Genomic DNA, 15,361 nt, shown 5'->3' on the forward strand with positions numbered 1-15,361 from the left:
CAGGGTATCATTCCCAGGTCTCCTGTAAGTGGGTAGATTTAGGACAGTTTCCATATGAAAGATTTGCTTTGAAGCCCATCACTGGCTGGACTTCTGTCCCTAAGAGAAAATATCTCTAGGTCTCCTGCCATGAGGAAGCATGCTTCCAGGGGCTGATCTAAACCTCTTTTCAGCCTGGGCAAGAACCACTAATGCATCACAGCGTGCACAGACTTTCACCTGTCCAAATGATAATAAAGTTTGACGTGGTGAGCTTTAATGTCTGCTCTGACCCTTGGTTAGAAAAAGAATCTGTGAAGTGCTGAAGCCGTTTGTGCTAGGGTACCGGTGCGCGGCATGTTGGAACAGTAAGGTGAATGTATTCCTTTCTCAAATAAGAGCACACTGATGTGTGTTATAGCATTAACAGAACCATCATTCTGAGGCATCTCCGGATGTTTCATCTGGATTTATTGTACTCAAAAAAGCTCAGTGATATCAATGCAAGTAACGACAAATGAGATGTATGTGGTTATGCGTCTTGCATACTGAATTAGAACAATCAGGAGATTAGAATTAAGCTGCTGATGTACTGTCTTTTAAAAGATCTCCCATGCCTCTGAGCTTCTTTCTGATAGCAAAGTATCTGTAGGAAGGGAATTTCATAACACAGAGAAATTTGGAGCAGGTAAGTAGTTAGCCCACGGCAGAAAAGCCAGAACACTTCTTTGAGGAGTCTTTCTTCTGTACCACGTCATAGTCACAAGTTTCCATGTTTAAAATGACTTCGCAGGCGTCTTTGTCGTAAGAGAAGCGACTAGGTAAACTGTCATTGGTAAGGAGAAAGCAAATGTTAGCTTGAAAGCAATAAAGGATTCAGTACTTCAGTGGTTCAGTGACTACAGCTTGAACTAATGCTGAGTAAGATACCTCTGAAACCATGGCAGAGACCAGCCTGGCTAGCTTGAGTGCCACACAGGTACAGCTTCCAGGGCCATAGATGATGCCTCACTGTACTGTGCTGTATAGATGTACCTGCATACTCAGTAATATCACAGGGATTTCCAGCACAGCACAGCACTCTGCAATGTGACATAGCCTTGCTATGGGCATGTTTTTATTTCTTTTCCATTATTTTTTGCATGATTGCCAGTTTGCTTACAATGTAGTAACTATTTCCTGATAAATGGCCACCTGAGCAAAGGCAAAGATCATAATCAAGAAATACTGACCCTTTGAGAAGGTAGGATAAGAGGAGAGAAGGATGTTTGAGACAGGTACTTATGAGCCCTGTTGCTCTTGCGTCAGCATATTCACTGGCATTTGTATCACATTGTAAGCCTTTTAGGTGAGCTTCACTTAAGTTTCTCAAGGAACTTCCTACCCCCACTTTCCCTGTTAAGGAAGGGCTTAACTGCATAGTAAGAGAGGTTCACAACCTTCTCAGAATTAAAGGCAGACATCAACTGGATATGTCTGGAAGGGCCTGTGTTCAACCTATGTTCCAGTCAGCAGAAAGCAAGCTAGGGTAAATAGAGCCAAGGATCCAAATGATCACAAGCTATGTGGCATGCCCTAGCTCCGTGACACAGGTGAGGAAAAGTTCTCTTGTGCCCTTAGAAACTCTTTTGTCCCCAGCAAATGGAAAGCTGGAGTCATCCTAGGGGCAGTGACGTTACCAAGAAGTTCAAACTCACATTGAGCAGCAATGCAATGCTTTTCGGCTGCAGCTGCATCTGAGGCAATTTTCTGTCTTCTCAATCTCTCCAAAAGGGTATAGCTTTCCATCCACTAAACAGCCTGCGTAAGACAGCACAAAATTAAACTTGTTCTTTAAGCCTTCACATTGATGTAGGTTAGGGACTCTCCCCACCACCGCTGTTGAAATGTACCAGACTAGCTCAGATGGCTTGGAAGTAAGATGAAGCTATATTTAAAGCACAGCAAAATTTACAAGCATATATACACAATATTTACAAGTATTTGCAAATATTTACAATTATATCCAAATCAGAAATAATACAGAAATCCAAACTCCCTCCAGGACAAAGAAACTGCCCATAAGGGCTCAAAGCTACCCCTTCTTTCTCCCTCTCTATCTCCTGTCCCAAACAGGTAAAATAAAACAAAAGCAGCAGAGCTCACGTTGTCATTTGTTAGTAGAGAGATTATAGCAGAGTGAATAGGGAAGTATCCAGGATAGCGTGAGGGAAGACTATTTACATTTTAGTTTTTTATCCCTCTCAGCAAACCAATGAACGTTATGTACTTCATCATTATTTTCTTTTCACAACCAATGATCTAATTTCTCTCATTAAAATATTCCAATTAGTCTCAAACCAGCACTTACATAAAGGCTGAAAAGTTAAAAAGTTATTTCAAGTTTTCTGAAAATGTTTTTCTCGGATGTAGGAAAAGTAGAAGCAATTTTGCTCTTCAGGTTATTACCTGTACTATTTTGGGAGTTCGAACTTGTTTCTTCTTCATTTGTTAGTGACAGCTTCAGTGTGATGTATTTGGCATGAAAGGGAGCAACCAGTCTGCTGCCTGGCATTAGACTCTTCTGAGAAATTCTCTCAACTCCTGCATCATGTCCATGTGTTGGAGTAGCAATAGCAACCTTCCAGCAGTAGCAGTAATGCTGCTGCAATCATAACCAGTCGGTGGAAGACTTTGTTTTTCCCCACTTAAGGCAACTTGATGCAGGAATCTTCTATTTGTGTCTTTCTGACATCACCTTCCTCCCTTTTATTTTGAGCCCTTCCTGGCAGGTCCACATAGAGCCAAAATAACATAGAACAATCAAGTGAAAAGACATTCCTTGCCTTACCTTTTTTGGAGTACCATGGCTTGTAAAATTCACTAAAGCAGTATGCATCACTCAGTGTCACCACAATGCCCATTACAAGGAGAAAAGCCAGAAAACCCTTCTGTGAAAGAGACATGCAGCCCATTGAATGAAGGCAACTCAATTTTGATTATCCCTCTTTTCAGAAACCAGGTCACTGTATCTGAAGCAAAACTTAGAAAAATAACCTTATGTGTACTTAAAAATGTTGGGAAAGTGCACTGCAAATATTTCACTGCATTGATGATTTTTGTCTTTGAATGGGAAAACACAAAATGATAAGGCATAAATGTGTCAGCAGCACTACTTTCTAGAAATCACAAAAAGCTTCAATAATATTATACACCTGAAAGCACTACCAGACTCTTATTAATAGGTTTCTTTTTCTTTTCTTTTTTTTTTTTTTTTGTCTTTGGGGTCAGATTTAGCTTTTTCTCCAGCCAATCACTGTCTCTATAGCATCTCATTGCTGCACTTTTGGGTACAGCAGTTTCTCCAAATTTGGCAGCAGAGTGGAGACCTCAGACATAAGTCTTTAAATATGTGTCTGGGTAATTAAGAGCAATACAAAATAACATGAAAGGATTGCAAAATAAGTAGGTCTTTCCAAGCTAGTGTTCCAAGTTTGAGAGGCTGTTGCTATTCGAATCTGGGATTCAAAATAGTGAGAGACTATTTACAGGAAGCTCCTCCAACCACTTTGGTTTATTTGAATCATGAATGTCAAAAGATGCTGAAAGGTACTGAACCTCAGACAGATGGTGAGCTGAGGGGAATCTCCTCTGTCTGCTGTAGAAAAAATGTGCTATTTTAGTCCTTGATGTACTACTTTCTTACAGGGCTGAAGGACATTTAGGGTGTAGTGAGAGGGAGGAGGAGAGTCTATGAAATGATCTGAGAAAGTTATAATGCTTAATTTCCATTATGGTTCCTGAGGCTTTTGGGTGGAACAGACCAGCTGGCACGCTGTGTGCCATACCCAGAAGGAAAGACATTAAAAGGAAAGACCAAATCCTTTAAACTCTTCTGTGGTTCCTGGTCAAAAAAGAAATGTCTAAGCAATTCCTATTCCCTGAAGCAGCAGGATCTAATTCTGCAGTTTATCTCTGCTGAAGTTCCATTTGACAGATTTGTGGAGCTGTCTGTGCTGTGCAGCTTGTAGGCTTTGTGAGCTCAGGGCTTTCCACAGAAGATCTCAACATGCTTGGGATACTGCTTGCTTAAGTTTGATCATAGGTTTTCTTCAAACTGGTTCAAGTGTTTGCAAGAGCACAGGCCAGTTCTACCAGAGGTCTTATGTAGTGTATTTGGTTGGGGCAGCAGCCTTAAGAAGGCTTCTCCCCCTTCCCGCCCCCCCTTGAAGACATTTATTTGCACAACTTATTTTTCTTATATACACTTCCAGTTCTATTCGTATGGCAGTCTACAGACAGTCTTCAGATCACACCCTGTACTACCCATGCATGCTAATTACATTACATTAATTGCATTAATTACATCAGACCTACACTCGCATTCCTTCCATTCACACTTCCATTTATCTGCTGTCTACACCTAGATAGCACCCATTATTTCATCAATACTGAGCTGAAATATGTCATTCCTATAGTCTTACTTATTGTCCACCCTATGTTCAGAGAAAAAATGCTTCTTTTGCTGTGCTGGACTGTCTTCTCTATATGTTTCATCCTTTGTTTGCTCCAGCATTCCTAGAAATGTTATTCAGATGAACCTGGGCACACCTCTCTTCCTCAAGATCAAAGTTCTGGACCTTCCACTGAATCTAAACTGAAACAGAAGTGGAGGTCTGTGCTGCCTTTTTTTCAGAATAAACAAAGAGCTCTGCCACCTAAGCAACACACAGCATTAAAGAGCCTACGTATAAGCAGGCTGAGCACAGAGGGTACCAAGCAGCTAAGAAAGCACTGCTAGAAACAACATCTTTTCTTAGAAGTGGCAGAGATGATTAGTCTTACAATGATGTCATGGGCTCTTAGTTAAACATCCAGAATTCGGTTGCTCTGGGCAGCCTGTGAGCAAGGAACTTTTTTTCCCCTCTCTTGAAAAAGGGATGCTGCCAGTCATCTTGTAGAACAGAATCTTCTAAACTGGATTTAATGGCCTTTGAAATTAGGAGACTTAATATGGAATGAGATACCGGATAACTAAGTCTTGTCTGAGTATTAGTACATCCTCAAGAAAACTTAGGCAGAAAAAGATTTATTGATCTGCATATATCACAGAAACTGCTGCCTCTTTTGCAAAACTCATATGATTCCTCAGATTCCCACCAAAGGTAGGATTTGATGTCTGCACCTTTCGGGATTGTGTGAGCAAAAATCAGAGAACTAGGCCACAGGTCTCTATCTGTTGAACATTACCCAACTGTTGATTCAGATTCTGCAAACACATTTGTAGGTTTGAAGAGCTGAAACAGGACACAACTTGACAGATCAGAAGAAAAATGCAGGAAAAAAAATGCAATGTGTATTGTTTTGTCCTTGAAAAGTGACTGGTTTTAGACTATATTTCACACGTGTAGGTTCTAAAATACAGTCCTAAATGTTTGCAAAATTCTGAATATATTAGCAGACATTTCTGGGAAAAGGATACCGCAAGTAAAAGATGAAGAGATATATGTCTACAGGTTTTACAAAGAATTACAAAACAAAGATCAAAACTGACAGCAACCTTCACAAACATATCTTGCTTCCATTGCATCTCGTAGTTTTTTGAAGGAATATATCCACATTTAAAAACATGCAGCTAAGGAATTCTCTTAGATGTCCTTCTGCAGTTCTAAAGCACCTATTTATTTGCATCCTCATTTTTCTAAAAACCTAAACCTCTGACTTACCATTGTGGAATGCTTGGCTTCCAAAGATTTCCAAGTCTCCAGAAGAACTCTGCAAGTGCTTTATGTGGAATCTGAGAGCAGATATTTTATAGTGCTCTTATGTTGAGCAATTCAAATTCAGGGGAAAAAATGCTTACTAAAGGCAAATTCAGTCGTGTTGAAATTTGTGAAGAAATCCCTGACTTTTTGGCAGCTGGCAGCGAGCGTTCTGTAAAGCGCTAACCTGGGTAAATACTGAACTCAAACTTTGGGTTTATTTGAAGCATTAGAAGAAATGCCTATCTTGTTTAAATACAAGAACTGCACCATTAGGTGAATTGCAGCTGAGGCAGGAATGCACACTGACCATTTGTCAGCATTTCTGCTATCAGTGAGCTGGAAGATGGTTATAGTAAGGGACTAAGTATTAATATCTTGGGAGACTTTTGCCAGATTTTGCCTACTGGTGTTTAATACTGTGGTGTTCACTGTGTACTTGGCCATTACCAGTATTAAAACCTCTTAACGTTCAGATCTTACTCAGAGTTGGATAATGTGATGACATTTCTCTCTCTCCACAACTAAAATAAAAACTTCCTCTCAAATCAAAGCCTGCTATGGCTTCTGTGGGACTGTTCAGGCTGCAACCTGAGTAAATGTGTGTGATGGTGTACATGGTCACTTTCACATATGCAAAACACTTTTGTAAGCAGTGATAAATTCCAGAGTGCTAATCAAATGCTCCTGCTCCTGCAACCTCCTTTTAGAATGAAATAACAGACTGTAGCTCTACTTTACTTTGAAAAGAAGTATTTTCTACAGATGCTAGCAAGCAAGTTGAAATTCATTCCTGTGGGAGATTCACCACCAGCTATAGGAAATTTGGCACCTGATTCTAATACTACATTGAGAAACTTTGGCCAATTAAATCCAATACAATTTGGATGTAAGGCAAGCTAAATAATTTTGGGCTTTTTTGTTTTGTTTGTTAGTTTTGGGGTTTTTTTTTTAGAGTAAATTAAACACAGAGATGTAAATAATTTTGGATGGTGGGATGAAAGGAAGGTCATTCATTTCCTTCCATGCACTACACATTTCTGATTATTACTAATAATCCAAATAATTCAGGAGAAAAAAAAAATATTACCTCCTTGGAAGAAATGCTTAAGTTGAAGACTGTATAAAGTCTGACAACCCTTTAGTAAGAAAAGCATAATTCATGAGAAGTTACTATGCATTCAGTTTTACAGATCATACATCTGAGTTTTCTATTGTTCTAACACAATCACTACATGTTTTAAAACATTAATTTCATGGGAATCATGTTTATATCCTTGAGAAAATCCAATAAATTTCCTTTCTCATCCTTTGCTTCCAGCATAGTAGATAATAGTGCTTTGTCATCAAATCATTCCTCTTATCTGTGCTTGCAGAGTTTTGAGTTCAAAGATAAATTCTCTCAGGTAGGTACAGTGGTTTAGGTCTTCAGCACAGATTCCTTCCCATTCTTGTAACACGTTTCTGAACATTCTTCAATCTGGCATTATCTCATTTCAAATCTGAGTATAGAATAAGGTATGAAAGCTTCTAAGCCTTGTGACAACAATGCCAGATACATAATGCCTTTCCTCTTGTCATTGTTGTAAGTACCAGGCGTAAACTTGCGTTCATGCAAGTTAAGGCTTTAATAGAGTTGCAGGAATCAAGCAATGTACAGGCCTGGGTGCGTGGGGAGGCTCTGCTCTACCCTAACGCACACCTTTTGTTTTCAGTTTTCTCTTTTTATACCCTATTCTATTACATATTCATTACTAATTCTAAGAAAAGGTTGGGTTTTCCTTATCAGTTCTAAGAATGGGAGGTGTCTCTTCCACGCATGTTGCTTTTTACTCGGTGGTCCCTCTGGTGGCCTTCAGGGATGAAGTAAGGGGTCTTCAGTGATGAAGTAAGGGATCTTCCTCAAGTGTCCGCTCCTTGAACTCCAAACTAGTCCTCTGTTTGCTCATGCGCAAAGGCTGTGTCTTCCACCTGCCTCACTCCTCCACCAAGCTTTCTAGCTTCTAATTATTTATTGCTGTTATCTTAAGCCAAGTGTATGCTTTTGTGATGGCTGTGCAAGGAGGAGTGCAGCTCCATTCAAACCCCCCCTTCCTCCCTGTCCTGGGCCTCCTGCCACGAATTGATCGGATCAAATATATATTTCTCACATCATGGTTTAACCCCGGCCAATAACCAAGCATTTCACAAATGCTTGCTCATTCCCCTGTGGTTCAGTGAGGGAATCAGAAGGATAAAAGTGAGAAAATTCTTGTACTGAGATGAAGACATCTTAAGAGGTAAATCAAAAGCTGCACAGGCAAACAATGCAAACCAAGGAATTCATTCACTACTTCCCATCAGCAGGTAAGGAGCTCTTGATAGGTATGATGGAGCCCTGTCAGCTGTGTTGCTGTTTTGTCTGGCAGCAGGCTAACAGTACTTTGAGTGCCTTTGAACCTCCTGTTTCAGGATATGCAGACATTGCTTTAAAAGAATTTAGCCTCTTTCTAAACTTAGACCTGGCTACAGCTACAGCGAGTTGCCTTTTTAATACACTTTTTTTCCCCAAGAATGAATACTGCATTAAATCCAGCCAATTCTTGAGTGCTCCACCCATCAAGTCTGTGATTTTCCAGTTTGGAGACCCGGATGTTATGTGGGACAGAGTCAACTGCCTCACTCAGGTCCAGGTAGATGACATTAGTTACCCTTCCCTTCTCCGCTGTTGCTGTGACTTCATCACAAAAAGCCACCAAATTTGTCAGGCATGATTTGCCCTTGGTGTAGCTATGCTGGTTACCATCAAACACCCCTGCTTTGTTTTCCATTTGCCTTAGCAGAGCCTTTAGGAGGATCTGCTCCGTGATCTTTCCAGGCACAGAGGGGAGACAGATTGGTCTGTAGTTCCTGGGGTCATCATTTTTCCCCTTCTTGAAGACGGGCATTATATTTGCTGTTGGGGTTTGAGCAGGAGTAACTGACAGACTTAGATCATTCTGATAAGGAGGCACAGCTGCAGAAAAGTGGCCTTGGGAGGCTAGCAGAGAAGCTGAGAAAGTTCTGAGCTGTGCGAGGGAGCCGGCTGGTTAGCCCTGGGAACAAGCAAATGTTGTGGCTAGCTACACAAAGGGGGATTAAGAGGGGTAGTTGGCCAGGTCTGCCTCTATGCACGTGGACAGCCCATACTCTGCTATGTAAGCCTATCAAAAGTACACGCCCCTGTACCAAACTCCATGATAGAAGCATCATGCTTAGCTTCAATAAACAGATGGACTACCTATGCATCATACTGGTATAAGCTCATGTCTTTCCCGCTCCCACACAGCCTAAGCGAGGCCAACTCCACGTTCTGGTGACTTGGAGTCCACAGGAGGGCCCATCCACTGGCGAAGGGAGCCAGGCCCATCCGAGAGAGTTGTGGACCCACGTATAACTTAGGGGCAAGCAGTGACGTGACTGCATCTGCAGTGGGAAAGAGCTGCCATAAAAGATTAACGCAGCTTGTGGAAAAGAGAGGCGTGCCCCTGACGGAGGCGGACTGAGTTAAGTTGCTGCTACGGATTCAAAAAAAAAAAAAAGGGAGGGGGAGGGGGTGTTATTTTTAGGACTTAAGCCAGCCGTTTTAACAACAGAGGTCTGGCAGAAGCAGGAGAAGATTTATGGGGGTGGTAAACATCGGGAGGCTGTATCTGGTTAAGCTGTGAATCTGACACTGAAATACGAGAAGGGAAAGATCTGCTAAGGGTGAGAAAGAAACAGTCATAAAAAAAGCTTCTCTGAAACTCTTGTCTCTCCCTGAAAGTTATTTTTGCTGGGCAAAAGACTAATCTTAAAATCACCTGGGATGTGATGAGGAAAGCCCTGAAAGACGGCAGAAACCAGGGCTCCAAAGACTCATAAGTCTGCCGTTGAGACAAGAGAGGGAAAGTAACGGGAAGCCAGCAGCAGAAGCCGCAAAGGTATTTGAAGAATTTCTGATAAGCCCAAGGGCTGAGTGACCAATTGCCGTCTCTTGAAGCGTCTGCAGCTCAAATTCGTCTAAGTTAACTTTTCAGCCGCAAAGATGGAGGACTGGGAGAACGGAGAGAAGCAGCCAATCTGCTGAGCTGTATCAGCTCTAAGCCTATTCAGCGATGGAAGCCATGGGAGTCATTGGACCCATGGAAGGGGCATCCCCCGCAGGATTCGCCCGCCCGCCCCAGCCTGCTGGAGCGGCGAGGGGCCCACCCCCCCTGCCTCCCTCCCTCCTCCTCTCTTCTTTCTTTTTCCCTTTTTTTTCTTGCCGTTTCTGCGGAGAGAAGCGCTTCGTTCTTAAAGAGACAGTCTTGCATTTGTGATAGCTTTGATTGTAATAGATATTAAGAGTTTAAGAGTTTACTGGATAAGATGTTAATTGAAATAGGATAAATTTTGGAATAATTTTAGCAGGGGAATTGTGATAAGACTTAAGTAATGAAAACAGAGTAAGTAATTAAAATAGAGTATGTTAAGTAACTGGTGGAATATAATGGAGTATTATGGTAAGTGTTTTGTAAGTGTTTAAGTTGTGATTTAAGGTTCTTTTCTTTTTTTTTGGATACCAGAGTATTTTCCAGGAGCTCCATGGATGTAATATCTTCTTGACTTTCTTTGTTCTTCCTCAGTAATTTATTTCCTTTAGTTGATATATTTTTAAAGTTGATAAATAATATAGTTAACAGTTTATAATATGTATGTTATAGGATATAGGGATATATATTTTTTTCTTCTTAGGTTTTTCTGTATATCCAGATAGCATTATAGGATATGGATCATGTCAAAACAAAACAAATCAAAATTTAAAAGAATAAAATAAAAAAACAAGGAGAGAGAGAAATGGACTTCAGCTTGTTATGTTCAGAAGTTTTTTTGGCAGTGAGCAGAAGTCTTGCCCAGACAGCTGTGCAGAGCAATGTATATGAGATACGGTTGGTGCATAGGTTTTTGGTCATGCTTTGAGTTAGGTATTTCATTCAACCTCTGTTAGTAGGGCCAAACCCATTCATTGGCACAGGTGGGAAACAACTGTTTTGTTAGCAGTGTTTAAAGCACAGTGTTTGTTATCTTTTTGTGAAGGGCCCTGTAAAAGATGAGAAACGCTGCCTTCATTTTAAAACAAAGAGAGGAATTGTGGGAATTAGGTCTATATGGATGGAGTCTGAACGCGCAGTGCTGTGACACCCACAGGTCCACGTGTCAGCTGTAGATATTATTTACATTGTAGGCACTGCAGTTACAAAGGGTGGAGCAGTGTAAATAGGTTTGATCAGGATTTGCACTGGCAGTATCCAATTTGTCAAAATCACATAGAAAACTGGACAGTGGAATGGCATTTTGAGGCGTTCCTGGGATGACCTTTATCAGAACTGCCAGGAGCAGGAAATAATGCTAATGTTTCAAGGGTATTTGCAGCACAACAGCATTTCACAAATGCACTAAGCTTAATAGAAAATCTAGAAGTAAGGTACAGGGCATATCTTCTATCTCATATTCTAAAATTAGTAGCTCTTAAGCGTAGTAGACAGCAGATGCAGATCAAAGCACGGGAGTGCGGTGAAAACATCAAAATTCCTGAAAACTACAGGGTGACTCTGAAATGGTGGGAGTCTGAGGAAAAGATATGGGGCCACTACGTGAGCACAGCGGAAAGCAAGGGTGCAACAGGGCTCTCATTTTTTCATCTGTGGGGATAGAGCTTTGATTGATATTCCTTCACATATAAGGGGAAGACTCTGTAGTTTAAGACATCTTTCTCTGTTAACTCCAAATACATCTACGATTCTACAGCATTGATTACCACACAGAGCCTGGTCAAAAACGTAGCACACACACACTCTTCCATGATTGTGATGATCATCTGGTCTTTTGAATAGCGATTCACTTCCACTTTCATAGCACCAGAGGTAGCAGCAAGAAAACTTTGGGGTTATTAGATAAGCTTGGTTATTGGCTTGTTAAACAAACTAATGCTACTAGCAAAGTGTTATCAGGTTTGTTATTAGACGCTGACAGCATTTGACATGCTGCTTCGCAAAACAGGGCTGCCATTGACCTTCTGCCTTCAGTACAAGGCCATGGGTTTGAAGATTTTGAAGGTATGTGTTGCATGAACCTGTTTGATCATTCAGAATCCAGACACACCAGCATCTAGTGCTTGAAAGATGGTGTATCAAGACTCAAGAAAGAAAATAGATGGAATTGGCTTGACAAGATTTTTAGAGACTGGGGACTAACAGGATGGCTTAGAAGCCTGGTTGATATGATTATATACACACTTGTTTTCTTGATGATCATTGTATCTTTACTATATGTAGCACAATGTGTGTGAGGTATGATCAGCAGCATAATGTCTGCAATATTTAAAAGAAAGGGGGAGATGTTGGGGTTTGAGCAGGGCTAACTGAACAGACTTAGGTCATTCTGATAAGGAGGCACAGCTGTAGAAAAGTGGCCTTGGGAGGCTAGCAGAGAAGCTGAGATAGTTCTGAGCTGTGCGAGGGGGCAGGCTGGTTAGCCCTGGGAACAAGCAAATGTTGTGGCTAGCTACACAAAGGGGGATTAAGAGGGGTAGTTGGCCAGGTCTGCCTCTATGCATGTGGACAGCCCATATTCTGCTATGTAAGCCTATCAAAAGTACACGCCCCTGTACCAAACCCCATGATATAAGCATCATGATTAGCTTCAATAAACAGATGGACCACCTATGTACCATATTGGTATAAGCTCATGTCTTTCCCGCTCCCACATGGCCTAAGTGAGGCCAACTCAACAGTTTGCCATTTTCCAGTCAGCAGGAGCTTCACCACTCTGCCATGACCTTTCAAATACAATGGGCAGTGGTTTTGCAACTTGATCTGCCTGTTCCTTCAGGACCCATGGGTGGATCTCATTAGGCCCCATAGATTTGTGCACATTGAGATTCCTTAGGTGCACATGAACGCGATCTTCAATTATAGTGGGCAGATCTTCTTTCTCCCAGTCCTTACTTTTGTCCTCTGGGACTTGGACATTACGAGTGGATCTTTCTTAGTGTCCCAGTTAAACGCTGCTAAATGTGTCTGACTGATTCCTAGCACAAGAAAGACATGAACCTGCCTGAGTTCAGAGGAGGGACAGAAAGATGATCAGAGGTGGAACACCTTCCTTACGAGGACAGACTCAGAGAATTGGGGTCCTAGCCTAGAGAGGAGGAAGCTCTGGGGACACTTTATAGCAGCCCTCCAGTATTTAAAGGGAGCCTACAGAAAAGATGGGGAGGGACAATTTATCAAGGAATGTAATGATAGGATGAGGAATTTTTAAACTGAACATAGATTTCAATTAAGCATGGGGAAGAAACTCTTTACTGAAGGTAGTGAGACTCTGGAACAGGTAATACAAAGAACAATTTTGCCCTGAAAGTGCTTAAACCAGGTTGGATCGGGCTTTGAGCCTAATCTAATGAAAGATGTTCCTGCCCATGGCAGGGGGGCTGGAACTAGATGATCTTCAAGTCCCTTCCAACTCAAACTATTCTACTGTGTCCAGCTTTGAGGGCCCCAACACCCGCTGAAGCAGGTCCAGAGGAGGGCCACAAACATGACTGGAGGGCTGGAGCACCTCTCCTATTAAGAAAGGCTGAATGAATTGGAGTTGTGCAGCCTGGGCAGGAGAAGGTTCTAGGGATATTTTATATTTCAGTATCTGAAGGGGGCCTACAGGAAGGCTGGAGAAGGGCTGTTTAGAAGGACTTTAGTTAGTTTCAAACTATTGCCCCTCATTCTAGAGCAGGATAGATTTAGGTTAGACGTAAGGACAAAGTTCTTTAAACAAATGGTAAAACACTGACCCAGTTTGAAGTGGCCCAGGTTGAAGGCCATTCAGTATCAGACTTGATGGGGCCCTGGGTAATCTAATCTAGTTGGAGGTGTCCTTGATCACTGCAGAGGGGATGGACAAGATGACCCTTTGAGGGTCCTTTCCAACCCAATGCAATCTGTGAATGTTCTTGCATTCCATCAAAAAAGCTGTCCCTTTCAGATCCTGCACACCAAGAGGGCAGATGCCCTCATGGTGGATTAATACTCTTTGACAGAACAAGTATTTTGTAAAGTTCACTGCTGTTCCATAGAATAGACATATATCCTGTAGATAAACATTGGCATGTAAGTCACACAGATAAATAAAGCTCATACAAGATTGAAATATTTTTAGTGTAAATAGGTTGGAAACCTAATGAAGAAATTTGGACAACTGCCATTAAGTTCTGCAGCCTTCAGACTAGATTTCAGGATTTGGATTGGGCAAAGCACTTAAGTATATCTTCAGCTTTAACCATGTGAGTAATTCCATTGTCTCCAGCCAAACCACTCCTTATTGGCAAGAACAGGCTTGGCAAAAAGCTTTGCTGGATCTAACCAGGAACATAAGTTCACAGTCATTCTGGCTCTGTGTAGCTTTGTCAGCTATGATAGATTGATTGATATGAAAAGTTTAATCTCTTGACCTCTTTATAAAAGTGGGTGGTAGCATTGTTCCACTAGCCCTGTGCCTTCCACATTTCAAAGTTTTGATAAAGACTGAAGTAAAAAAAAAAAAAAAGGGAAACTCATTCAGGGACTTTTAATTTTTTTTTCATTCTGATACTGACTTGATGCATGAGTTCAGGTAGCCTCCTTAAGTGCATTGGAAATTTCAAGTTTCAGAGCTTATTACCCAACTGTAAAGGTTTGCAGAACCAAGAGAAAAGAACCCAAAAGCCAGCCTTCCCTGTGCGGCACACTAGGTGTTCCTACCCAACACTAAAGGAACTCCAGGGTAATGGCCATTCAAGACCATGATTTTACCATTAAAGATCAACTTTCAGGATCAAAGAAGGACCAAACTCATGCAGGGGAAGGTGTAAGCAAGAAGTTCAACTCTAGGTTACCTTAGGGGATTAGCAGTTTTGCTCTGGAATCTATCCCCTCCTTTTTAGGATTTCTGTTCACCTGAAGTGAATTCAAGTTCATCAGCCTGGTTATTTCTTTCCCACTTGCACGGCATCTTTTATTGCAGTGAGTGCCCGTCAGGAAGTCTTTTAGGTGACTTGGGTAATCATAGTCTGCTTGTTTCTGTCACACAGGTGACTACTTTAAAGGAAAGCCGATTCTGAATTCCCTGAAACAAATAAATACACTGGTAAATAAATACACCTATAGGCAAGTGTTGTGTTCTGTCACCGCACCAACAACTTCAGGCTTCTGTGCTGACACCGCATGTACTTATTTCTAACTACTCTTTACTACACCGTGCACTAGAGACCAAGGCATTTTCAAGCCTTAACTAGTATCCTTCAAGTCCTTGTGCAACCTGCAGATAATGCAGCTGCGGGTCCAAAGAATTTCTGGTAATTGCAGGGCTTGGACAAACACATCTGTCCATATGTGTACTAAATCATACAATAAGACCTGTGCACGAGAATGAGGAGTGGCAGGGAAAATGAAGAACAATGCAGAAGCTGTGTTGCCGTTCTTTCCTGTGTGCTACTTCATTTTTTCTTTTGTTTGCATCCTGTTCTAAAGTTACAAAAACATATTTACTTTCTGTTAGCTATTGAGAAGGCTGGCAGCTGTGGCTCTTTCATTTTTCACCTTGTAAATATTTGTGAGTTTAACCAAGCA

The 15,361-nt window shown here is 41.4% G+C and overlaps 1 protein-coding gene across 3 annotated transcripts; it reads right to left on the reverse strand.

Moving 5' to 3' along the window:
* Positions 1-433: 433 nt before the first annotated feature.
* LOC135176498 (beta-microseminoprotein-like) lies at positions 434-5,728 on the reverse strand. 3 transcript variants are annotated; one of them, XM_064145635.1, is made up of 4 exons: positions 5,685-5,728; positions 2,810-2,909; positions 1,677-1,779; positions 434-805 (listed from the first exon to the last, which is right to left on the reverse strand). In XM_064145635.1, the coding sequence occupies exons 1-4, from the start codon at positions 5,685-5,687 to the stop codon at positions 676-678; spliced, it is 336 nt and encodes a 111-aa protein (XP_064001705.1). In that variant the 5' UTR covers positions 5,688-5,728; the 3' UTR covers positions 434-675. The 3 variants fall into 3 exon arrangements, with proteins under 3 accessions (XP_064001705.1, XP_064001703.1, XP_064001704.1); XM_064145633.1 differs by having other exon boundaries at positions 2,810-2,906; positions 5,685-5,709; XM_064145634.1 differs by lacking the exon at positions 5,685-5,728 and having other exon boundaries at positions 2,810-2,933.
* Positions 5,729-15,361: the final 9,633 nt, after the last annotated feature.

Source organism: Pogoniulus pusillus, chromosome 6 (genome assembly GCF_015220805.1).
Source record: "Pogoniulus pusillus isolate bPogPus1 chromosome 6, bPogPus1.pri, whole genome shotgun sequence".
Taxonomy (NCBI): Eukaryota; Metazoa; Chordata; class Aves; order Piciformes; family Lybiidae; genus Pogoniulus; species Pogoniulus pusillus.